Source organism: Phaethon lepturus, unplaced genomic scaffold, assembly GCF_000687285.1.
Source record: "Phaethon lepturus isolate BGI_N335 unplaced genomic scaffold, ASM68728v1 scaffold15483, whole genome shotgun sequence".
NCBI lineage: Eukaryota > Metazoa > Chordata > Aves > Phaethontiformes > Phaethontidae > Phaethon > Phaethon lepturus.
This window is the reverse complement of record NW_010528516.1, coordinates 17,164-42,574: the sequence shown is the minus strand read 5'-3', so window position 1 is coordinate 42,574 and position 25,411 is coordinate 17,164. Positions and strand designations below refer to the sequence as shown.

Genomic DNA, 25,411 nt, shown 5'->3' with positions numbered 1-25,411 from the left:
CTAACATCACCTCGAGCGGCTGCCCCGACAGCCCCCTTCCCAGTCAGAGCTCCCCACAGGAGGCTGGAGATAGAGGGCTCGTGTCAGGTAGGGAAGCAGCATGATGGAAAGGATACGTCTGCCCGGCGAGGAACATCCAGGGTGACAGCTCTCCTCTGGGAGCCACAACATTGCCATTGGCTTATCTGCTTGTCACTGCTTGGGCAGAGTCCCAGCACTGGGGTGGTGCTGGCATTCCCCATGGCCAGTTCACCCCGTTGGAAGCCTCATATAACCAGCAGCAGCAATCAGGGAGCAGCGACAGCAGTTCACGTAGGACGGGTAGCGTGCTTTGCCAGTTAGTGGTCATCGGGCCGCTGCCCGCTCTGCTTACCCTGCAGGCTTAGGCTGCAGCCCCAGCGGTCACCCCAGCTAGCTGATGGCTGTGCAAGCCTACTCAGAAGCTTGAGTTCTCCAAGGAATTAGAATTAGAAGGATGACATCTTTCAAAAGAATTATCGTTTTGTAAGTGGGCTGTTTTTTCTGAGAACTATAAGGACTGAAAGAAAATGGTGCCCACCCACTGCATCTGCAAGGAACAACCTTCCTATGCTGACATCTCCACCTAAACAGACCCCTCAAGGGCTGAAATAGCTGTCCAGACCCTAGGCTGCATGGAGATCCAGCACCTGGAAGTCCCCGTAGCACCTGAAGTCAGTGGTGGATGTCATAGCTGGAAGTACACCCAGCTAGAAGAACTCTTAAAAAAAATATCTATGTTATAAGAGGAGCTCAACAGGCAACGCAGTACCCGGGAATGTAAGCAGGAGACTGGTGCATGGAATTGTGTGCTGTCCCATGCTGAGTGACAGCCCTGCCTTAAGGCTGTGCAAGGGGGAGGTGAGCCTGAATTCAACCTCCAGGTGACTGACGCTAGTAAGTCATAAGATGAAGGAGTCTGGACCTTTGTCTCTGCTCAGGGTAGAAGGAAGAACCTTCCTCTGAAGAAGTTTGTTGCCTGCCAGGAGTTCACATTTGCAACATCACTGAGAGGCTGCTGAGACTGGCGAACTCTCCAGATTAACATCCGCTCCTAGTATTCCATGTAGGGTCTAATGGTACTGCAACAAGGCAACTTAGAACCACCAGAAGAGACTATGTGTCACTGAGAGCAATGCTAAAAGAATCTGGAGCACAGCTGGTGTTCTCCTCTATCTTCCCAGTCAGAGGAAGGGGTTCAGGAAGGAGGAGAGGAATTGAACAGGTGAATGCCTGGCTGCGTGCCTGGTGCCATCTCAAGGTTTTGGCTTCTGTGGTCATGGACCTACTTTTGAGAAGTCGGGTCTGTTGGGAGCTGATGGGATTCACCTGATCAAGCGGAGCAAGAATGTCTTTGCCAACAAGCTGGCCAGAGTTATAGGGAGAGCTTTATACTAGATTTAGTGGGAGAAGGGGATGGAACGACAGAGAAGAGCCAGGGGCTGCCTGGTGTATTAGGAACCAACAGGGAAACACCTGTGAAATGTCTGAAAGGAATTACGGAATCACAGAATCACAGAATCACTAGGTTGGAAAGGACCTTCAAGATCATCAAGTCCAACCATTAATCCAGCACCACCATGTCCCCTAAACCATGTCCTGAAGCGCCACATCCACACGTTTTTTGAACACAATTAGGGTGTGTTTCTTTAAAAAGGTGAGAGGGTTGATAGCCCAGCTGCAGTGCCTCTGTGCCAATGCATGCAGCAGGGGTACCAAGCAGGAGGAGCTGGAAGCCACTGTGTGGCTAGATAGCGATGCTGAAATGTGGTGAGACGAGTCACACCACTGGAGCACTGCAACTGCTGGCTATAAACTGTTCAGAAGGGAAGATATGTCAAAACACATGGAAGGCAGAGGGGATTAGAGAGGAAGGATTGAGTGCAAGGATGTAGATAGAGGGATTGAGTCCACCCTCAGCAAATTTGCAGGTGACACCAAGCTGAGTGGGAGAGATGCCATCCAGAGGGACCCTGCTGGCTGTGCTGCCGGGATGCTGAGCGCTGGAGTTGAAAGGACGGGCTCAGCAGCGAACAGGAGGCAGCTTTTGTCGCCTGTCCTGGCAGCTTGTGTGTGTTCCCTGCGTAGTGGTGACTCACAGGCTTAGGCTTTTCTTCTTGCAGATGTGGATGAGTGCTCCAGCAGCCCCTGCGTGCACGGGGACTGTGTGAACACACCTGGCTCCTACCACTGCAAGTGCCACGAGGGCTTCCAGAGCACGCCCACGAAGCAGGCTTGCATCGGTGAGTATTTTCTGTCTCTCCTTTTGGGAGGACACAGTGTGCTGCGAGAGTGTCAGCAGGGTTATCGCAGACCTAGGTACCAAAGGAAAATGGCTCTAAAGGGGAGTCCCCAGCACCGAACAACCTCCCAGCCGGGTGTGGGATAGGATTTCAGAACAACTTAGTTGAGCTGCAAGCAGTGTCTTGAAATCTGTCTAGAAGTTTCCTCTACCTTTGTCTACCTTAAAATTGGCTAGCGGAATCGAGCAGAACTCTATTGATAAAGATGACAACATTTTCTTTTGACAAAAGATAGGATTTTGAGGAATGTTTGTAGCAACGTAGGGGCTGTGATTTCTAGCAAAGACGCTCTGCCGGTGTCCTGCAGCAAGATGGTGCTCTGGGTGATGGACTGCTAAAAAAGGATGGTGGGAAGGTAATGTCCCATGTGAACAAGAAGCAAAGGCAAATTTCCCTGTCAGTGCCTTTTTTTTATTTTGCTCTCAAGTGGCTTCTGATGAAGGGCTTTCCAAAGGACCCCCCGATTGCCTGAACAATGTGAAAGGCTTTTCCTAATTTCCAAAATGAATCTTTTAAGCTGAATTCTTCTGTGATTCTCTTTCTGGCTGTGAAAAAGGGTTTATTGCTGTCTCCTTTACAACATTTTTTACGTGTTGGGAAACTGCAACTTGTAACCCCCTGTCATCTCCCTTCTAGACTAAACAACTGCAAGTCTCTTAATCTCCTCTCATTGATAATGTTTCTAAGTTCTCATTGTCCTTGTTTTTATCTTCTCAACATCCTCCATTTTGTCCTTTTCTAATGTGTGGTGCCAAAATTGTGTGTAGTTCTTCAGCTGTGACCTCTCCAGCTGTCAGGACAAGAAACTGTCCCATGTGGCTTACACACAGCTCTTCTGTTGATAGCCCAGAAGGAGGTTTCCTTCTGTGCAGGGCCACCTCATTTCATCTGTGATTCAGGTCCTTTGCCCTCAGGCTGCTCTCAACTTCTCCACGTTAGGAGAAGCCTACAAAGTGTCTGGATTGTCCATTGCTGCTGGGGCTAGACTATTGTTTTTCTGTAATTTGCTCATAAAATAGCTCATTGTGTCTTCCCCAGCTCTTGACAAAGGGTCAGTAATAACCTTCTACCTGAGAGAGTCCTTTTCCTTTTTTCTTTCGTCTTTACCCAGAGGCATTCAGTGGCCTGTCTCCCAGACCAAATCGACGTCAAGCTCTTGATGAGCAACACAGCACCTCCCTTGCTGCCGAACTTCAGTCACATTGTACCCCAGTTTCTGTCCTGGAATTCATTTTGCTGAGGCATTGGGACCACAACTCTGTGGCAGGCCTGAGTCCGTGGCGCTTGGGCTGAGGGCTTTTGCTGCCTACTAAAGCCCTAGGATAATTTGAGTTGCAAAGGGGGCCCTGGGGCAGGAGGTTGACAAAGGCACCATGGACGGTCTGAGATCCCAGAGCTCTAACCTCACAGATGTTGTGCTGCTTCCAGAGCATGCAGAAAGCTTTTTCTACATCTTTTCCATCTCCTGTAGTTTGTACAGAGGAGAAGAGTGTGGTCCTGCAGCACAGCACACTCTGAGCGTCTGAGAGCACTTGCCTGGTTTTCTCATGGAGCAGATTAAGCTGGAACTGCTTCTCACTCCAACTGCTGCTATTTTCTTGTGTTTATTTCCCTGCCAGATATTGATGAGTGCATCATGAATGGAGTGATGTGTAGGAACGGCCGCTGTGTTAACACTGATGGCAGCTTCCAGTGTATCTGCAATGCTGGCTTTGAAATCACCCCTGATGGCAAGAACTGTGTTGGTAAGCGATTTCCCGATGTGCCTTGAGGAGGTTGGGACTCAGCTGAGACTATGTCCTCCCTGGGGATTGCTGGTTACTTTAATCTGTGCTCTACTCCCTTCACCTGTAGGGCAGAGCGCGTCTTAAAATGAGAGGACTGAAATAGGAAGGTGTTTTTACAAGGGTGCTAGTGCTCCTGGAGTGCTCCTGTAGGTTTTGGAGTCCAGGAGCATGAGGAGGGCTGGGTCTGGAAGCAGGATGTTCTCCAGCAGCCAGTGTCCGAGTCCTGCTGCGAGCTGCACGGTCTGACCAGGGTTCCGAGAACGGCAGGGACGCAGCAGGATAGCTCTCACCTCTCCAGAAGCAGTGGGAGCGCTGCCTTGAGGATTAGCACCCACTGCCATAAGAAGCAATTTGTCAACGAGATGGGGGACAGAGCATTTTGAGCGTGGGAGAGTCCTGCTGCAGCTCTCAGGCTCAGCTCATGTTTTCTGTTTGTCCTCCCCAGATCATGACGAATGTGCCACGACCAACATGTGCCTCAACGGGATGTGTATCAATGAGGATGGCAGCTTCAAATGTATCTGCAAGCCTGGTTTTGTGCTGGCTCCCAACGGGCGGTACTGTGTTGGTGCGTTGGTCCCCAAGCTTGGTCTCTGCCCTCTTCCCAGCCTGCTATCCACGTTCCTGGGGACTTGTGATGTGTCTGAGGCCAAGGGGAGCTGAGAAAAACCAAGGCTGTTGCCAGGCATCTCCTGCTCTGCTACCAGAAATTACCCCTCTCAGCAGAATGGGCGCAAAGGAAAATGTTCTTGAGCCTCCACTACCTCAGCTCAAAGAGGAGCTTAAATCCCCTTTCTGAAGGAGGTTAGGCAGGGCTGTGAAGCTCTGTATGGCCAATGTGAGCTGGCAGCAGTCATCTGCACAGCTTCCCCCACCTCTACAGCATGTTCCACTAGGGTTTTTGTGTCCCAAAACCAGAACATTTGGGATGTGAAGGCAGAGTGGAGAAAGGAGGAAGAGGAGAAAGTAGCATTTCTTCAATATGCTGCTGTGACACGGCATGAATTCTCTGGGTCGCTGCCCCATTAACAGAGCAGAGACCAGACCTTGCTACTCTGAGAAGGGGCTGGGTCTCAAGACACTGAAGAAGCCCAGATCCCTGTTCCTTCCCTTGAACCCTCAGGGACAGCCAGCAGAGCATGCGTGGGATGTGATGCTCTAAGCTACACCTCTGGCTCCCTCTTAGTCTCCAAGTCTCCTTGCAAAATAGTCCAAAACCCCTGTCTGTGTGTCCCGCTGCCTGTGGGTAGGTAACAGCCAGTTTGTTCTTCCTCTTTCAGACATCGATGAGTGCGAGACGCCAGGAATCTGTATGAATGGCTGGTGCATTAACACAGAGGGCTCTTTCCGCTGCGAGTGCCTCGGGGGCCTGGCTATCGGGGTGGATGGACGAGTCTGCGTGGACACCCACATGCGCAGTACCTGCTATGGAGGCATTAAAAAGGGCACGTGCGCTCGTCCCTTTCCAGGAGCAGTCACCAAGTCTGAGTGCTGCTGTGCTAACCCAGACCATGGCTTCGGAGAGCCCTGCCAACCCTGTCCGGCCAAAAACTCTGGTGAGCATCTCTTCCATCTGAATTTGCAAAAAACCGGGAAGGTGCTCAGAGACATCCTGGGTCCCTGACAGTTTCTTCCTGAGATGGCCTAGGCAGCTTGGCAGTGACATGGGAAAGCAATAGGCGCAGGAAAGCGATGCCGTGCAGTCAACAAATTTAGGCTGGATCCATGTATCAGATGCTGATCTCATTGCAGGCATTCTCACAGTGTTGGACTACTAACCACCAGTATCAGCTCTAAAACACACATTGCATAAATATAAACAGACCCTGCTTGGAAGCCCACAGATGACATTCTAGCAAACAAACAATAAATCCAATGTCACAGTGTGTGAAGTCTCTAGAAAAGCTAACGGCTCTGTTGTGCTTTCTATGCAGCTGAATTCCAGGCTCTCTGCAGCAGCGGCATCGGAATAACAGCTGATGGCAGAGGTATGTGCATCGCCTGTACCGTATCCTAAATAGGCACGTCTAATGCCACACTCAGCTCGCTCTTTCAGCTGCTTTTAACGCAGTGTGCATGAATCTGTGTGACTGTGGGAGCGCTTGCCATGAAAGGCTTGGCACTGCAGAGGGTGCGCTGGCGTGTTAGCACGTCACGTCAGAGCTGTTGGTGAGTAAGCTCGCGTAGCCCGGGTGGGCGTAAGCGCGTGCAAGAGCCGGTCTCTGTGTCAGTGAGTGTCTGTGGGTGGGACGTGCGCTTGGGCACAGGGGGAAAGGGGTGCTGTGAGCCTTTTCTCCTCCCGAAGGCACCATGAGTTGACGTTGAGCAAGCATCCCTGAGGGCTGCGTATTGAATCAAGTGGCTGATTCCTGGCACCCTGTGGGAACTGCATTTCTGGGGATGCACACACAGAGTTTGGCTTTACTCCCCGCTTTGATGGGAACGAAGAGCGTGACCAATTGCCTCCTCTTGCTTGTTTCCCTCCTCTGCCCTCCAGCTCCCTTGGTCGCGGCAGAAGGGGGCTCACAATCCGGGGAGAGGGAGGCGATAAGCGCGTGCTGGGCTGTGTTGCCAAGGGGCTGCTTTGAATTAGCTGTGCGCGAGGTCGGGCAGGCGGCTGCGCTGCCAGCCCCGGGCAGGGCTTGGATCGGCAGGAAGAGCACGAAGCAGCCAGATAGCTACGGCCTTTCAAAACTTTCCAAATGGGACTGAGCCAGAGGCAAAACCCTGGTGGCTTCTTGGGCTTCCTTCCAGGGCACCGTGTCTTGGCCGAAGTCAGGCTCAGGCTAACGATAAGACGCTTTCTAGCAAGAAGCTAATGTCAGACATGCTCTGGTCAAGCCCATCGCTGCCCGCAGCCAGGACTATAAGCACTCAGCGCTCTCCAGGGTTGCGTCTCCCTGGGGATGTAACTGACCTCCAACTGCGTGGAGGCAAAGGCCAGCAGTGTCTGGGAAGCCACCTGGGCTGCTTGCCACCTGGCACTATGGCAGTGCGAGGACACGCAAACCTGCTCTGTTCTCTGGGGAGGCTGGTTCTCACCATGGTAAAATCTCTTTGCCTGGGCACCAGAGCTTTGCCCCAAAAAGGCAGCGAGATGACGCTGATGCAGAGGAAGAGATGCTGCCCACCCAGCTGGGTTACTGCCCTTGGTGCTGCTGATGGGGGGCAGACAGGAGGTGGGTGATGGCAGAGGTGCCCGTGGCTGTCCCTGCCAGACACGCTGCAGACCTGAGCCCAGCCACCATACGCATGGGCAGCAGGGACTGTGGTACCCACCACACATTGATGCAGAACTGTCCAAAAAATATCTCAGTTTGGGGCAGATTTGTCCAAGGCACTCTGCAAATCTTTGAAGCTGAGGTTTTGACATCCTGCAGGGCTCGGCCCCTGTCCCAGGCCCTGCCCTCACGCAAACATAACACTCCTCTCTGTCCCTGCCTCCCACCGCCACATGTTCTCCAAGGCCAGGAACCAGGCAGAGGCCATAGGTCCTCATTTCTCTCTTTCTAGGCTGCCCAGGCTGTTTTCAGACAGTTCTTTACGTCAGCAGTAGGGAAAGGAAATTTACTGTGGCCTGTTAGGACTTCTTCCAGCCTGGCAGCTGTGTGGTCAGGGAGCCTGTGCAAGCTCTCAGCTTGGAGACCATGGCTGGGCTAGGAAATACAGGGACTTCGCCATCGGAAGGGCTTTGCTGTGACCATCTAGCTATGGGCATGACCCTCTGCCAGTCCAGCGGCTCACTGCATGCTCTCCAACATGTCTGAGTACTCCTTGCCCCGTTCTACCCCCAGCAGTGGTCTCCTGTGGTAGGGCTGTGCAGGCACAGGCAGGTTGTCCATCGTGCTCTGCTCTTACCCCATTCGGCCGCAGCATCCTACTCGCAGCACCTTACAAACAGCTTCTTTGTCCCACCTTTTCCGAGAGACCATTATTAAATGATCTGTGCTGAGTACCTGGGATAGAGATGCTGTAAGGAGACTCAGGAACATCACAGAAAGACCTGAGAGCCCTTGATATGAAACTGAGTCTGGGCTTATCTCAACCTCTTATCCAGTCGTCTCCTCCTGAGCTCAGAGCCCTGTGCTAGATCAGCTGTGTATCCCCAGGGCAAAGACAGTTCCACAGCACCAAGAGGAGAGGAACGAGGCTCCCCGGAGCCTACTGGCTCAAACCAGGAGGGTAGGTAGGACAGGAAGGAGGGATTTCTGCAGTGAGGTGCCCCAGCTGGCTATTGACACCAAGAAGCAATGAAGAATTAGGGTGTGGAAGTTTTCTGTATTTGCGGTTGCTGTGGTCCACCTAATTTGACCTCTTTCTCTGTGCAGACATCAATGAATGTGCCCTCAACCCAGACATCTGCCCCAACGGCATGTGTGAGAACCTGCGTGGAAGCTACCGCTGTATCTGCAACCTGGGCTACGAGTCAGATCCCACGGGCAAGAACTGCGTGGGTGAGTTCGGGGCAAGCTCAGTGCGGCGTAGGGAATCGGGAGCTCAGCACTGGCAGGGAGAGGGTGGCGTGCACAGCATGAGGCATGCGCTCAGCATGTGAGGCTGGGAGCCGGACACAGACCTCCGCGATAGAGCTGTGCGAGCCTGAGATGATAGAGCAGCTGATGATGCCCTCGAGCACTGTCCCCAGTCAGGGCTGCCTCATCCACATGGGAGACCACAAGGTACTCTGCAAGAAACTACGCATATGCGATTTAACATACGTTCCACGCTGTTACTGCTTTGAGGGCGGTACTGCATTTCTGTGCCTCTCAGGCTGCCAGAGCTCTGAAGCGTTGGCAGAGCAGGAGAGTGGACACTGGTGCTGTAGCTCAGAAACCCCATCTCTCTGCCCACAGACGTCGATGAATGCACCGTCAATCGATTGCTGTGTGACAATGGACTGTGCCGCAACACACCCGGCAGCTACACCTGCACCTGCCCCAAGGGCTTTGTCTTCAGGACGGAGACAGATACCTGCGAAGGTAATGTGACTCTGAAGGCAACAGACAACATCTTCACAAGATGTAAAGAGTGAACTATGGCTTGAGGTCCTGCCTAACAGGGAGCTCAAGGTCTAACGTGTCTTTGGTTCCCTTTTGACCGCAGTGGTTTGAACTGGAGCAGGTCCAGGCTTTGGGTTTGTGGGTTTGTTTTTTTTTCCTAGGGGGAAATTTCACACTTCATTCAAAACAGTGGACATCCAAACCCGGAACATCTGGGCTTTTCAGTGACTGAAAACCAGAACAATTTCCCCTAGGCCTCCAGAATTTTAGCTAAAACCTGACCAAAATTGCAAGTTTTGGCGATTTGATTGAAAGCTTACAGTTTGGACTGGGGCAAATTGTTTCCTGACCACAAAGTCCTCAAACATTTGAGGACTGGCATTTTGCACATAAATGTTTGTTTAGAGGAAAAAAAAATTATTTTCTGTAAAGAAGGTGAAAAGTGGTAAATGCTATGTAGCCTCACATCTGGCTCAGGTACATGAAGGCCATGTTCAGCACTGTGGCCGCTTCCATCTTAGCCAGGAGCAGCCCTGAGAGAGCAATTCCATCATTCCCCCATAGCTGCATCAACCAGCCTCAGTCCTGAAGCAGCTCACTGATTTCATGGTGTCTGCTGTCCGTGCCCGTCCCCCTTGCGACGGTGCGTACTCGAGTTGTACGTGCAGGACTCCTACGGCCTAGACTGGTGATCCTCTGAGCAGTTGAAAAACTCCCTTCTTCATGTTCTTTGCTTCTCATCTCCCCCAGTCTCTGGCCAAGAGAACTGGGTCCGACGGCACTCACTACAGTGACAGTCCCTTTCTTCCCACAGATATCAACGAGTGCACCTCTAACCCTTGTGTGAACGGTGTCTGCAGGAACAATGCTGGCTCCTTTGCTTGCGAGTGCTCCCCAGGCAGCAAGCTGGACCCCAGTGGCACCATCTGCGTGGGTAAGGATGTGGCCTTCTAGAGGCAGCTCTGATACCAGCAGTGCCCATCAGCACCCCTTGTTGTTCATCTGAAGCAAGTCCCATGCTCCTGCCTTAGGGATGGAGATCCTTCGAGACCTCTCTTTCTCACCTAGTGTTTCCTTGGTTGTCGTTAACAATTAACGTCTCTCTCATGTATCCAGGGAGCCTGAAAAGCTGCAACCTGAGGCAGCGCTCTGAGCAGTGTGTGTCAGACAGAGAACCCCCCAGCTGTGCTGCAGCAAGACAAAGCACAGAGATGGGGTCCCAGGGGATCCTGCAGGGCATCAGGATGGTGGGTTCTCACTCACCAGATGGGTTTGTAGTGTGCTGACAATAAGGGATATCAAGATGAAGTAGATCCCTTCTCATCAAGATGAGAAGGTGCCCACTTCCCACTCCTAGTCAGAGCCTTGCAAAGCATCCCTGAGGCAGCTGGAGAGAAAGGACTGTTTTTACTCAGAAGAGGAGCAGCCTGGGACTAGGAAAAGGGAGGCCACAGAAGTGATGCAATAGCAGTTGTGTCGGAGAGCACAGAAATGCTGTTCCACATCACAGCAGTGGGACAGAGCTCTGAGGACCAGCATAGTTTGTGTCCGTGCTGCAAAGTGCTTGGCCCCATAGCCTAAAAGATCATGCGACACCAGAGAGCAACAGTCACATTGCAGCTGAGGGATGGTTTCTCCTAGCTGCTTCTCGTGGCACCCTGGGTTCCATGAAGCTCCTCTGCCAAGGAGCAGCTCTTCACTCATGCCTTGTCTTTGCTCCTACAGACAGCATGAAAGGGACGTGCTGGCTGAACATCCAGGATGGGCGTTGCGAGGTGAACATCAACGGGGCCACACTGAAATCGGAGTGCTGTGCCACGCTGGGGGCAGCGTGGGGCAGCCCCTGTGAGCGCTGTGAGATCGGTAAGGCTCTGCTTGGCACAGAGATCAGGAAGGCAGGAGGCAGCTTATTTCTTTGCTGACGTTCCCCTGTTTTCTTGCAGATACTGCCTGCCCCCGGGGATATGCTAGGATGAAGGGGGTCACGTGTGAAGGTAAAGTGCTGCAGGACACAGAAGACTTTTTTTTTGTTGGGAACATGGTCACTTTTTATTTGTCGCTATCCTGCATCTTTGAGTCTGGCCCTTTGTTGGACTCTCTCCAGTACGTCCATCTCTCTCTTGTACTGAGGAGCCCAGAACTGGACACAGTACTCCAGTTGTGGCAACATTCCTCCTAATGCAGCCCAGGATACCCTTAGCCTTCTTTGCAGCAAGGGCACATTGATGACTCATGTTCAACTTGGTGTCCACCAGGAGCCCCAGGTCCTTTTTCTGCCAAGCTGCTTTCCAGCTGGGTGACCCTCGGTATATATTGGTGCATGGGGTTGATCCTCCTCAGGGGCAGCCAATTTTCAATCTACCTCACTGTCTGCTCATCCAGCCTGTACATCAATGGCTTGTCTATGAGGTTCTCATGGGAGACAGTGTCAAATGCCTTACTGAAGGCTAGATAGAAAATATCCCCCCCTCTTCCCTCTCCTACCAGGCCAGCCATTTCATCATAGGATTTTATCACGCTTGTCAATTATGACTTCTCCTTGGTCGATCCATGCTGACTACTACTGATGATTGTCTTGTCATTCATGCACATGCCAGGTTTAGCTGCTCCATCAGGAGTACTCGTGGTTTATGAGTCCTGGTGCCTCTCTGCCAGTGCTGTGCCAACTATGGACATGTGCAACAGGGCCACCCTGTCTGTCCGTCTGTCTCTAACAAGGCTTTGTAATGCAGCCTCCTTGCAAAAATGTATGGCTGTGGCTGTGTGTGGAGCATGTGTTTTTCATTGTGACAAGTTGCCAGTTTTAGTCTGGTGGACAGTTCTGGGCTCCTTCTCTTTCCTCCAGGAGCCCCTCAAGGCCGTACTCGGCTTGGCCATGTGCCACTCTCATGCCTCTCTCTTGCTTTTGTGCCAACAGATGTGAATGAGTGCGAGGTCTTCCCTGGCGTCTGCCCAAACGGACGCTGTGTGAACACGGCTGGCTCCTTTCGGTGCGAGTGTCCAGAAGGGCTGACCCTTGACGGCACTGCTAGGACATGTGTGGGTAAGGACACCTCATCTCACGAGACCCCTGCTATCTGTTCAGTCCTCTCTACAGAGGTCCAACCATGCCCTACCCAGCACATGCAGCAGTCTTGGGAATTGAGTGATGGCACGTCATACCTGGTAGGGGCTGCCAAACCCAGCAGCCTAACCAAGGCAAGGCTGCCATAGCTTCATGTCCCCAGGTCCAGCCAGCAGTGCAGTCATTCTCCTTGGGTGGACTTCAGGGGTAGCCAAATAGATAAGTGAACTGGTTAATGACATGGCCTGGCAGCCTTAAAACAACTCCTGGCTTCTTTCTGGGCACACAGTGACAAACCTCTGCTCTTCATAGGGGCCAGCTGCACTGCTAACTACACCATGGAGGCTCCTTTATCTGGCCCTGGCGCCAACAGTCACAGGCTGGCCACGTCCATACTATTAAATCTCTCATAGCGTCCCAAACAAGGTGGCCTCATCCAAATGGCCCCATGCCTGGGCATTGTTTGGAGGTGCCTCAGCCAAAGCTGTTCGAGGAACCTTGCTAACTATGTCACAGAAAATTATACCTCTGGTTTTACCAGAGGTTAGGTGCTACAGGCAAGGGCTCAGCTCTGCTCTCTCACCAGACGTGCGTGTGGAACAGTGCTATATGAAATGGGATGAAGATGAGTGCACGGAGCCTCTGCCAGGCAAGTACCGGATCGACATGTGCTGCTGTTCTGTGGGCTCAGCCTGGGGCATCGATTGTGAAGAGTGTCCCAAGGTCGGCTCCAGCGAGTACAAGGCCATCTGCCCAAGGGGACCCGGCTTTGCCAACCGAGGAGACGTGCTTTCAGGAAGGCCCTTCTACAAAGGTGAGAAAAAAGAAGGGAGCTGCGGACCCTGGGCTGTGCTCAGCCCACCTCAGATACAACCCAAGGAACCTACTGCCTGGCCTGGGACCCTAGGTTCATTGCAGACATCCCCTCCCTGAAACACTGCTGTTCTGCCTTCACCCACAGATGTGAATGAATGTAAGGTCTTCTCTGGCCTGTGCACTCATGGGACCTGTCGAAACACCATTGGAAGCTTCAGATGTATCTGTGGCAATGGCTTTGCTTTGGATGCTGAGGAAAGGAACTGCACAGGTAAGGGAGAGTAGCCACCCTCCGGACCACTCTTGCCCATCTTGCTGCCTTGCCTGTCTTGTGGGATGCTTAGCATGGTGGTGGTACCCCGAGAAGTCATAGCAGTTATCTTAGGGACATGCCGAGAAGGCAAGGGCAGGGCCATGAGCAGAAGGCTCCTCTGGCTCATGGGGTGAAGGATCAGTCCTCCACCAGAGAGAAAGCTTAACCACTTTCTCTCCCTTCAGGAAGAGGGATTCCTTGGTCTGCCAGATCAGACTTGCCAGTCCTTGTTCATTGAATCTGATGTGCAGTGCAGGCAGCCCAGCGCCAGCTGTAGCGGTGCTTGTAGCCTGTCCCGCCTCCACTATCTGGTCTTCATCCCCACAGACATCGATGAGTGCCGCATCTCACCAGACCTGTGTGGCCATGGCACCTGTGTCAACACGCCTGGCAGCTTCGAGTGTGAGTGCTTCGAAGGCTACGAGAGTGGCTTCATGATGATGAAGAACTGCATGGGTAAGGACTCTTCTCCCGAGCAGGGCAGTACCCTTATTCTTTTGCAATAGTGAAGAAGGTAGCTGGGGCCAGATCGGATAAAGGGCTTCATGCCAAGCTGCTCTCTGAGCATCTGGCTGTCCGGCTACTTGTCTGTCTGGCTTTCTGTTCCCTGGTATCAAGCCAAATCTCTTCATTTCCCTCTGGGGGTGTAGTGGGAGTCTCTATGCTGCAGAGAGCCGTGGTAGCCTTTGCTCCGCCCAGGGTAGTGAGTCTTCTGCCTTGCTTCGATTGCAAAGGCTGAGCTGGGCTGAAGGGCAGCACGTGTAGAGCGAGGAAGTGCTGTGTGTGTAGCTAAGCACGCCATAGCTGTACCCCTGGCAGGATGGGAAAGCATATGCAAAGCGAAGTCAGGGGTTCAGGAGGTGCAGCACAGGCTCTCTAAGCTGGAGGACATAAAGGGAGAAGCCATGTCCCCAGCAAGTCTTGGCTTGAGCCCCAGACCCCTCCAGAGAAGGAGGGCAAAGAGATAGAGCTGTAGCCTCTGCCTCCTACATGGATGTGGGCCAATAGCCCATCAGTGAAGGGCCCCATGCAGGGCAAGGACAGACTGTGAAAAGGTTGCCAGTCTTGGGGCCAAAACTGGGAGCCTTCCCTGAGAGACCTCTGCTTATGAGGACCCCCCGGACCAGAGGCCAGAGCCTTTGCCCAGGACCTGGGCTCGTGGTGCCCCATGAGCTGGAGAAGGAGACTAGCATCCCAGGCCACCAGGGAGGACTCTGGCTATAGTGCCTGGCCCAGGGGAGCAGCCTGGGCTCTTCTGCCATGACACTCATGCGACATCGTTAGTCCGGCCCTGCCACCTCCTGGACAGCTGTGGGAGCCCACAGAGCAGCCCACGCTGGGAGCCCATGGGGCCACCAACCAACTTTTCTCAAGTTCTTTCCCATCCCTTTCCTGCTTGCTATACCCAAAGGGTATTTCCCTGCAATCCCAGTGCAATGTTGCCTTCCTTTTTTACATAAAACTAAGGCCTTGTATTTCCTTTTTCATCCTGTACTTGTTCATGTACTTGTACAATGCTCATTCTTCATTTTGTACTCTTCCTTCACCTGGACCCTCCCTTGCACCAAACCTTGGCCACTAACCTTTCCTCTTGTTTCAGCCACCAGCAGCTGGAGCTTAAGCCTGGCATTGCCGCTGAGCCGGGACAGGATCCATGCCTGGGAGACGGCAACCTTTATACTGGGGATTGGCTAGAACGCAGTGGAGCTCTGCCAGGCCAGCAGCTTACACTCAATGGCTGTGAGCTCCAATTCTCATACACACTTGGCTGTTTCCTTTGTGACATCTCATCTCCTTCTACTTCTTTTCAGCCTTGTGCTACCCATCTATTATTTATTCCACCACTGATTATTTACATATCCACACTGTAAACACACACCCATCTCCAGACATTATTAATATCATATGTTCAACCCTTACATTAAACCATGTACTTTCAAACACCATTGCAGAACGTTTCTCAACTTGTAGATCTTTTTGTGTAGTACCTTATCCATGCCACCACAGTTATCTTCTTAACCTGTTACACCTACCTGCCCTAAATGCTATCTCGCATACCACATCAATCATTTTAATCCAGTTACATTTAGCTTGGACCCTTTTCTAGATAATCTATGGTCCTTGCAAGTAGCTGTCAGTTATATCATCATCAGATCACTGCTGACATTAGTAGGTCTATTATTTCCAGCGGTATATTGGGAGACATATTAAGCTTTGGTCTTTGTAGCACTGCTTGGCCTCCTGCTGTCATTGCACATCCTAAAGTCATATGCCATTAAATCAAATGCCTCATTGGCATGAGAACAGGGAGATACCTCCTACCTTGCTCAGCAAGAGGTTCACCATTTGATAACTTGTGTCTCTTCTAGGTCTGAATCTTGCTGATCCATGCAATTTTTCTTGGGCTGCTTTCCACTGAATCTTCACTCAAATGACTCAACCTGGTCTCACTTATGTAATATCTAATGAACAGTTGCTGTTTCTGAACCTTTCCTTGGGATCGCAATCCGCAGCAATTTCATACCAGCTTCAACCATTAATCAGGCCCCTGTGCAGTTCCCCAAACATTTGCACAGATCAAGTCCTTCATGAGAAGTTCTGGTAGACCATCTGCATTCTTCTACCCCACGCTATTTCCAGTTCTAATTGTAAGAGCTCCCTTTCACCTGCCCATTTAATCATCCTTTATCCTCAAATAATTCTTTACAGCTCCTCCCATCTGGCCATTGCTTGTTTTTATTCTGTCAGATTGTCATCTGTTTTCAATTTAATAATTCGTGTTTGTAGCTTAAAAAAATCCCATCAATGACCTCAGTACCTCAGTTCATCTCCAACAAGTCAGCCAGACTGTTGCTGTCCTCTAATTCCTGGCATACCATGTTCCTCTTCTCGTCTGTCTAGCCAGACTAACTTGTCTGACGGACCTAGTCTTAATGTTCTGCTCTTTCTGCTTTGGCTTGGACTTGCAAACCACATCAATCTGTGGTGTGAGTCAATACCATTTATTTATTTTTCATATTTGATTCTCTGGCTTCTTTAAGATATATCACCGCCCTGCCACTGGCATGGTTTTCTGTCTTTTCCATACAATTTGTAGCGTGGGTTGCCACAGCTCACACAGATCATCTTCCTCCTCCTCCTCGTCCTCCGTTTCTGAGATACTGAGAATGTCACAGTCCTCACTGATGGCCTGCTAACTTCTTTCACTGAGATTTCTGATATCTTTATATAAGGCTGTTGTGTTTCATTGTTTGGGTTTTGGTTTTTTTGTTTTGTTTTCTTTATGCTTGCTATTATCTGCACAATTCCACCTTATCCTTTTTTCTAGGTGACAGGGGATTGAGTCATTTCACCCCAAAGGGTGTTGTGACACTGTGGCATTTCCCGTGGTCAAGGACTAACAACTTCTGTTTGGCAAAAGAACTTGGCTTCAGCCTCATGAGGGAGGAATTTTTGCCAGCCCCTGGCAGTAGACAACATCAGCGCTGAACCTGCATCCTGTAGTTCGTAGGAACAGTCTCCCACCACGGAGAACCAGAGACACGGGTCCTGTGGGGCTGTTCGACAGGGGCCTGTCACCCTCCTTGTCAGATTGTAGTCCAGTCCGCTTTAGCTGTAAATAAGGTGAAAATCTTAACAGTGTTTTGTTCAAGTAAGGTGAAATATTCCATTCTTTATTACAAGGTTGGAATCAGAAAAATAAACACATGAGAAAAAAACGGGTTCTTTAAATGTATCTGACATTACTCCCTTTGTCTGCTGTCACTAAGGGCTTCTTGGGGGCATTTTTTGTAGTTCCCTCAGTTCATTTATGTTACACACAATGGCTTTGTATTCTGAATGCACATTTCTCAGAGTACAGCTGTGGACAGATGAATCCTCTGAGCAGTTCCAGGGAGGCTCTCCTTTTTTTTTTTTCTCTCTTACTGTCAGTGCAGGACATCTTGAGTCACTTCTAGAGGCACGCAAGAATGCAAAAGCTTTTGAATCTATTCTGGGACCAAAACCTCATTCTCAGATTCCTGTTGCCAAAGTTAGAGGATCAGATATTTGATATCAGCACTTGCCTTTCCAAAGAGCATTAAGTAGCACCATGAAACACAAGTACCACAAAGACTGTGACCTAGACAGTACCATAGCAGATCACAAAGAGCCTCCTCCAGGAGCCGTGGATAATGAATCGATAACATGGCTTCCCAGTTTTGATACTCACAGTGCTTCATCTCCTTCTTCTGTTGGTTTTAGTTTCCAGCAACCACCAGTGCACTGTTCCAGTGGTTCCCTTGGTTTTTTGGGTCTTGCATTTATAAACTTTTCTATCACTTTTTTTCATTTTTAATGCCAGCAGCCTGGTTTTATCTTTGTTGGGCTGGATCACATCTCTCTCGAAGCAGTTTATTTCAGGAAATTTTCCAGTTCTTAGTACATTCAATCCCTTTGTCCATATGTGATTTTCTCAGAAATGTGCAGACTATTTCCTAGCCCTGTGTGTGATACTGGGCCTACCTTAAATGCTGTTACCAGGAAAGCTCGTCTGTTAGTCTTCTATCGACCAAAATACATGTTTTCCGAAGAACTGTCACTCTGCTGATGGGACCTGAGAAAATGTACTAAGATAGGTGGGATGGGAACTAGGAACTATCCTTCTGAGCCAGTCCTTGCTGGCTCATCTGCACAAAACTACTTACTTCTTCCCTCCTGAAGTTACACTTCACATTCTATTGAGATCAAGGCAAGAGGCTATTTCCCGAAATGCGTACTTCAACCATAAGTCTACTGGACTCACCCAAGCCCTGGATTCACTGCCCTATTAATTTTGTGATGTCCCTCTGTTTTGGGATATATCCTGGTGATGGAACTGTGGTGCATGGCACCAGCACCACCCCATTATTTGGAAAACCCAGCTGAAGGGGACAATCTACCACATTTCATGTCATTTTCTGCAGATATCAATGAGTGTGAGCGGGACCCACTGCTGTGCCGAGGTGGGATCTGCATGAACACAGATGGCAGCTTTGAATGCATCTGCCCCCCTGGACATGAGCTGACTTCTGAAGGGAACACTTGCATAGGTGAGATGATGGAAAGCTGCTATGACCAGAGCCTGTTCAAGGTTAATGATACGGAGGAGACTTGGATCTCATGCTGGGCACATGAATCTCTCCTTCCAGTCCCACATGTGCATAAAACACACTCATCCAGGGATGACCGAGGTCACTCCCAGGGTTTCATTGTATTTATGGTGTACGTTGTTCTACCTGCTGTTCGCTGCAGACAGATCAATAGGGCAATGACAAATTGAGAATGGAGACAGCAGTAGGTGGGGGGTACCCAGGAATGAGTACCAAATGATGCTGAGTACTCAATGAGTACTCATGAGTACTCAACACGGCATCAACATGGCTGGCTTCTCAAACTGTTCTTCCCACTGCAGATATCAATGAATGCTCCCTTAGTGACAACCTGTGTCGCAACGGACGCTGTGTCAACGTCATTGGTACCTACCAGTGCGCATGTGATTCGGGCTTCCAGACCACACTGGACAGGCAGGGCTGTGTCGGTGAGTGCTCCCCTTTGCCAAATGGCTGTGCCAAGACCCCAGTGTGCATCCAGAACCCTCCTGACCTCATACCTCTTATAATGCTCAGCGGGCGTCTGAAGGTCAGGCAAGGGGGGAAACCTCCTGGTTGAGCTCCAGCCAGATTGGCACTGCTGGTAAGGGGCTGTTATGAGCCGTGAAGCTATTGTGAGCTGCGAGTGGTTAGCAGAGAAGGCAAGAGGTGCTTTCTTCTGGCTGGGGGAGCTTTGTTTCCTCTTCAGCACCTATCCCATCCTGTCTCTGTGTACTGGCACTGTGTCTGAGCAGCTCTGCTGCCAGGCACATATCCCAGCCCGTGACCCAAGCAGCTGCCTGACCTCTCCCTCCTCCCCCAGACATTGATGAGTGCACCATAACCAACGGCGGCTGTGACACGCACTGCTCCAACTCAGAGGGCAGCTACGAATGCAGCTGCAGTGAAGGCTACGCATTGATGCCCGACAAGAGATCGTGTGCAGGTGAGCAGTCAGCTCGGCCCTCGTAGATGCTGCCCCAGGGATGTCTGCATCCATTGCCAGTCAGCCGTAGTGTTGGCTTCAGGGTGAGGGGGTCTCATTTTTAAGTCACTTCCCAAGAGATGATTTCTCTGGACGGATGTTTTTGCTTTGCACTGCAATATCCAGCCCCTCATTACAGGCTCTGGAGTCCTGTAACTACATGCTTTGGACCAAAGTCCCTCCTGCGACTCCCTCGTGACTCCCGCCTGCCCCCTCCTGCTCCCACAATACCCTTTCACTGTCTCTAAATTCTTTACTCTGGCAATGGTCTCCTCTTTCTAGATATTGATGAATGTGAGGATAACCCAGACATCTGTGATGGTGGGCAGTGCACTAACATCCCTGGAGAGTACCGCTGCCTCTGCTTCGATGGTTTCATGGCGTCCCTGGACATGAAGACCTGTATTGGTGAGGACAAGGCTGTGCCCTGGGCACGTGCCAGCACCGCATCGCAAGGCTGCTGTTGGAGGGAGGAGGGGATACAGAGGGTTGCCCCAGAGTCAGGTCATGGTTGTTGTGGTGTTCCAAGCAAGTCCTTTTTCTCCTGCAGATGTGAATGAATGTGATCTCAACCCTAACATCTGCCTGCACGGCGAGTGTGAAAACACAAAGGGCTCCTTCATCTGTCACTGCCAGCTGGGCTACTTCGTCAAGAAGGGGACCACAGGCTGCACAGGTGGGAACTCACCAGACCCGGAGCTAGGGGGGCTGGTGGGACCACCCACAAACACCTCCATGGAGGGAACACTGTCCCTGTCCTGGGGGATGCTGTGGACAGCAGAGATGTAGTGGTGTGCTGGGATCTCCTGCTGGGCCAGCAGCGATTGCCAGGAAGGCAGGCTTCAGGCAGGAATGAACACTTTCCTAGTTCATAGCCAAGTCAGGTACCTGCCCCTCCTTTTGTCTTCATCTTCCAGGGGTGAGCGCAGATCAGCTCTTCAGCTCAAGGCTACAACTCCTGGCAGCCTGTTCCCCAAAGCACCTTGTTCCCATCCTCTGGGGTTCAGACTCCCAGGAGCCATTGGTCGCCAGACCCCTTAGCAGGATTGTACCTGGCTGCCACCTCCTCTCCTGGAGGAGCTGAGCCGTGTCAGCTCTGATGTCCTTCCTTCCTGCAGACATTGACGAATGTGAGATCGGGGCTCACAACTGCGACATGCACGCCTCCTGCATCAACGTGCCTGGGAGCTTCAAATGCAAGTGTCGCACGGGCTGGCTTGGAGATGGGCTGAAGTGCAACGGTGAGTTCTCATCCCAGGAGAGGCTGTTTGTGTGTAGGGATGTGTTGGTGTGTGTATGGTGTGTGTATACGAGTGTAGAGACTTCCTGGCATGTGTGTGGTTTGTGTGAAGGGACGTAAGGGTATGTGTGTGGATACGTGCGTCTGAACTGGGGAGACGCGAGCGATGTGGGTAAGTGTGCGTGGAAGTGTCTCGCTGCCATTTTGCCTGTGTCAGCGTGGCCAGTGGAGTGTCTTACAGACACACAGATGTGTTGGAGCCTCACGAGTGCTCCAAGCGCCTGGAGGCTGCAGTCTCCTCAGCCACCTGTGTGCCCCCCCGTTTGTGGCCCTACACTAGCTGCCTGGGGGAAAGGCCAGAGGCAAAACACTGACGAGGGTGTTCTCCCTGACCAGACCTGGACGAGTGTGCAACTGAGGAGCACAAGTGCAACCTGAATGCCAACTGTGTCAACACACCAGGCTCCTACCGCTGTGCCTGCCGAGAAGGCTTCAACGGGGATGGCTTCTCTTGCTCAGGTGAGGCCTGTACACTCAATTGGCAGCAGGAACATGGCTTGGGCATCCCGCTGGGACAGGGGGTCACCCCCTCTTGGCCACCAGCCTGGCTCAGCACCTGGCTGCCCATGTCTGGGGTTCCCCAACTGGTTGTCCTCCAAAAGCCCTTGCAGCCTGCTCTGAACCACAGCCTGCTCAGATACCTTCTGCTGAGATCCACCTTCTTCTCAGCAGGTGTTTGGGGAGGAACGAGGCAATAAGAAGTATTGTAGCCCCTTCCTCACAGCCTCCCAGCAGAGGGGTGGGAGCAAGCTTGTGGGAATTTCCTGGGCAAGCTGAGGGAAGCTCCCATCTTTGGGTGGACACCATGTCAGTCTCACACTTGACTCTCCCTAGATGTGGATGAGTGTGCGGACAATGTGAACCTGTGTGAGAATGGACAGTGTCTCAATGCACCTGGGGGTTACCGCTGCGAGTGTGAGATGGGCTTCAATCCCACAGAGGACAGCAAGGCCTGCCAGGGTAAGTGCCCACAGTTTTGACCACTACTCCAGGAGACCCAGTGTCCACCTCCTTTCTGCCCTTGGTCTGTCACTACCAGATCCATTGCTAAGCAAGACCCACCAGCACCTGGTGATGCAAGGCTCCTGAGGTACCAGCTCTTCCACTTACAGGAGCTGGTTCCCAGCCTGCAGAGAGGCTGGGCTAAGCCAAGGATCCATGCAAGATGTGGACAGTCAGGAAAACAGGGGTGAGGGGAGAGGGCATACGCACAGCGTGCCTTGTCCTGCTCACCCAGGAGGTGGTATCCATGGGCACTAGAACCATCCTGAGGATGTGGGTTACCCACAGCTTGGCTGTGGCTCTGCTTTGAGGTGGGAGCAGGAGAGGTCTGTCCTGTCCCTCGTTTTGCCAGATCACGATTACCCAGCTCTCCCTGTTTTGCAGACATCGATGAATGCACCTTCCAGAATATCTGTGTCTTTGGGACCTGCCAGAACCTGCCTGGCATGTTCCGCTGCGCCTGTGATGATGGCTATGAACTGGACAGGAGTGGAGGCAACTGCACAGGTATAGGACTTTCATGGAGCTCTTGGATGAGGATGACTGCTCTGTGATCTGCTGGTATGAGCTTGCCCCAACCATGACAGGGAGTGGCACTAGAAGCCTAAAGCCAACTCAGCATGCCTGGGTATGTGATGATGTGTCTTTGCTCTTGGCAAGGCCTCGATGCTGCTGGAAGGTGGGTCTTCAGTGGATAGGAGGGAAAGCTCAGTGTGGCTCTGCTCCTTTCTTCTGACTCTGGGCAAGGTGGTATGAGGTAGGACAAGGCAAGATCTGTTTCTAGAAGAGCTTTGCCTACCATCACATGAAGAGCCTTAGAAAGACCATGGTTGTGGGGATACACCCTGAATGCACAGTGCAGAGCTTAGGACTGGGGCTGTGGTTTCTGTGGCAGTCATCATCTTTCTTTTCAGCCTTCATCTTTCCATCTTTTCAGACATTAATGAATGTGCAGACCCTGTGAACTGTATCAACGGGCTGTGTGTCAACACCCCTGGCAGCTACCTGTGCAACTGCCCACAGGACTTCGAGCTGAACCCCACTGGTGTGGGCTGTGTGGGTGAGTGGGGACCTGTGTGGAGAGCACACTTTCCATCCAAGACCTTGGTGGTCCTTCTTGTTGGTCCCATGTAGCTGGAGCTGGCCACTCCCAGAGACTGGGGTGGCTGACCACAATCTGCCCTGCCAAATATGTGGCTGTCGATGATGGGCTTAACCCTGCAGCAGCAGAGTGCCTACCTCCTGTTATGCCTGGCCCACCTTGTGTCACCGGTGTGGGTGCTCTCCTGGTTGAAGCGATGTTATTCCGTCGGCCTGAGCCACAGAGGTAGCAAAATGCCAGTGCAAATTGCCACTGTAAGGAGGGAGAACTTGCTAGTGGAGACGGCACCATTAACAGCTGCCTGGGCATCTCTGGAGCTGTTCTTAAGTGTTTTTCTCTTGAAAGGGCCTGGTTTGCTGATAGCATTATTTGGGTTATGCTCCCTAGCCGTACTGACGACAGGCCACCATGCTGTGACCTCTGTATGATATAATATGGCTTTTACCAGACAATCCTGGCACACTTTATTCTCAAAGGGTTCCCAAAGTCATGAGCTGCAAGGACAGTCTGGATGTGGTTTACTACAACAGAGCTATCTGGCAGTGTGGACATCTGGGACAGGACTGAGGCCTTATTCCTCTCCCTGCTTCTGGAGGCAATACTAGTGCCATTCGTTCCTCCTGTGCACACAAGTCTTTACTGGAGAGGCTTTGCTCACCCACTGCTGTCCCTGTGTAGATACTCGTGTTGGGAACTGCTTCCTGGACACCCAGGATCGAGGAGATGGTGGAATCTCCTGCAGCGCGGAAATTGGAGTTGGGGTCACTCGGGCATCCTGCTGCTGCTCGCTGGGTCGTGCATGGGGCAACCCCTGCGAGCTTTGTCCTCCAGCCAACACCAGTGAGTTGGGAAAATGTCTGGGGTAACCTTGGGCATGGGCTGGATGGGCAGAGTAGAGCAGAGAAGAGAGACAGGGCTGCTTCCCTGCGGCTTATCAACTCAGGCTGGGGGTCCTGGGTCCAGGATATCCTATCATTATGATGGAGCAAGGGAAGCTGAGGGAGAAGAAGGCAACCCTCAGTTGTGCCAGGGCTAGATGGGTGGACCAGGGCAGGGGACAGGTGAAGTGGGGTGGGGGAGACTAGGCTGGTTGTGCCTGGGGGGTCCAGGTTGAGATCCTTCATTCCTAGTCCGGTGGGCTGGGGGAGGGTAGTGGAGGTTCTGGGGTGGCCAGGCAAAGACTAAGGGTGGCTAAGTTGGCTTGGTGTGTGACGGGAGTCAGGCTCCTCCATCTGGACCACTGTCACCATCCTCATGGCCTATTTCTCCTGGGTTTCTGATGGTTCTCCCTACCCCTCCTGTTTCATGGGAGCCCACTCAGCTCAGGATCCCCTGACTGGCTTTTTCCACAGCCGAGTACAAGACCTTGTGCCCTGGAGGAGAAGGTTTCCGGCCCAACCCCATCACTGTCATCCTGGAAGGTAAGCCAGCCTGGCCCCCAGGCCCCGTCACCAGGGGCCTGGGTGCTGGAGGAGCCAGCTAGCCTGGGCTAGCCTGGCAGGCAGTGAACACCTCCCGGCTGCTCTCCCTCCTCAGATATCGACGAGTGCCAGGAGCTGCCAGGCCTCTGCCAAGGTGGCAACTGCGTGAACACTTTTGGCAGCTTCCAGTGCGAGTGTCCCCTCGGCTACTACCTCAATGAGGACACGCGCATCTGTGAAGGTAGCTGCACCGTGGTGCCTCTGCTTGTCTGTGTGCCTGGCGTGTACGGCAGACGTGTGGGCATGCATGTGTGCACGCATGTGTGCACATGCGTGCAACAGAATTGTACGTCTATCTGGGCTGCCCTAGGAGCAGTTGGCAGAATCCCTTCCCCTTTCTCTTCCAGACTTCCCATCCTCACCACAAACCCTGTCCCCTTTCCCAGTGCCAGGCCAGTCTCATCCCTGTGCCAGGCCCATCCACACCTTGTGCCAAGCCTACCCCAAACCCCACGTCAGGCCCTTCTCTACCTGTACCCAGTGCTTTGACCTCCAGTCTCCTTTATTCGGCAGATATTGATGAGTGCTCTGCCCACATTGGGATCTGCGGCCCCGGGACATGCTACAACACCCTTGGCAACTACACCTGCGTGTGCCCCCCTGAATACATGCAAGTCAATGGAGGAAATAACTGCATGGGTACGGCATGGTCCAAATCTGAGGGAAGGGGTCTGGCAGTGCCCTGCCTGTGCGTGGCCCCTGGGTTGTGCTGTGGGCTGCACGGTGTGGGCAACATGGCTGAGCAGAAGTGCTGGGAGCAGGGGCTGGGGCTCGGGACGCCCGAATTCACCAGTGCCTCACCACACCCCTGCCCCTACACTGTGCACATTGCCTGTGCCGGAGGGGCTGATGCTCGCCCTGCCAGCAGTTATAGGGAGAGTGGCCGGCACGGGGTGGTGAGAGACCCAGCAGAGCATTGCCACTGCCCGCTATGGGGCAGGACCCAGCGCTCTCACTGGAGCAGGGCTTCAGCCCATCACTGCAGCCACTTTGCTGGGCTCCCCTGTGTCACCTGCAGTCCCTGAGCACGAGGACAGGACAGGGTGGCATATCCCCAGCAATGAGTGCCCTGGGGCTGGCAACACCGATTCCTGGGGCTGGCACGAGATGCTGTCTGGGCTGCCTTTGC

The 25,411-nt window shown here is 52.3% G+C and overlaps 1 protein-coding gene across 1 annotated transcript in view; it reads left to right on the top strand.

Moving 5' to 3' along the window:
* LOC104618174 (fibrillin-2-like) overlaps nt 1–25,411 on the top strand; it is a 42,402-nt gene that overhangs the window by 1,926 nt on the left and 15,065 nt on the right. Inside the window, exons 4-31 of the mRNA XM_010283700.1 lie at nt 2,142–2,261; nt 3,941–4,066; nt 4,554–4,676; nt 5,389–5,664; nt 6,043–6,096; nt 8,437–8,562; nt 8,962–9,087; nt 9,923–10,042; nt 10,834–10,971; nt 11,052–11,102; nt 12,026–12,151; nt 12,759–12,986; nt 13,134–13,259; nt 13,629–13,757; nt 18,248–18,373; nt 18,736–18,861; nt 19,236–19,358; nt 19,680–19,805; nt 19,948–20,073; nt 20,516–20,638; nt 21,034–21,156; nt 21,532–21,657; nt 22,084–22,206; nt 22,637–22,759; nt 23,480–23,641; nt 24,154–24,222; nt 24,338–24,463; nt 24,796–24,921. Coding sequence (XP_010282002.1) covers nt 2,142–2,261; nt 3,941–4,066; nt 4,554–4,676; nt 5,389–5,664; nt 6,043–6,096; nt 8,437–8,562; nt 8,962–9,087; nt 9,923–10,042; nt 10,834–10,971; nt 11,052–11,102; nt 12,026–12,151; nt 12,759–12,986; nt 13,134–13,259; nt 13,629–13,757; nt 18,248–18,373; nt 18,736–18,861; nt 19,236–19,358; nt 19,680–19,805; nt 19,948–20,073; nt 20,516–20,638; nt 21,034–21,156; nt 21,532–21,657; nt 22,084–22,206; nt 22,637–22,759; nt 23,480–23,641; nt 24,154–24,222; nt 24,338–24,463; nt 24,796–24,921 — 3,597 coding nt within the window. The remainder of the gene's footprint in view (nt 1–2,141; nt 2,262–3,940; nt 4,067–4,553; nt 4,677–5,388; nt 5,665–6,042; nt 6,097–8,436; nt 8,563–8,961; nt 9,088–9,922; nt 10,043–10,833; nt 10,972–11,051; nt 11,103–12,025; nt 12,152–12,758; nt 12,987–13,133; nt 13,260–13,628; nt 13,758–18,247; nt 18,374–18,735; nt 18,862–19,235; nt 19,359–19,679; nt 19,806–19,947; nt 20,074–20,515; nt 20,639–21,033; nt 21,157–21,531; nt 21,658–22,083; nt 22,207–22,636; nt 22,760–23,479; nt 23,642–24,153; nt 24,223–24,337; nt 24,464–24,795; nt 24,922–25,411) is intronic.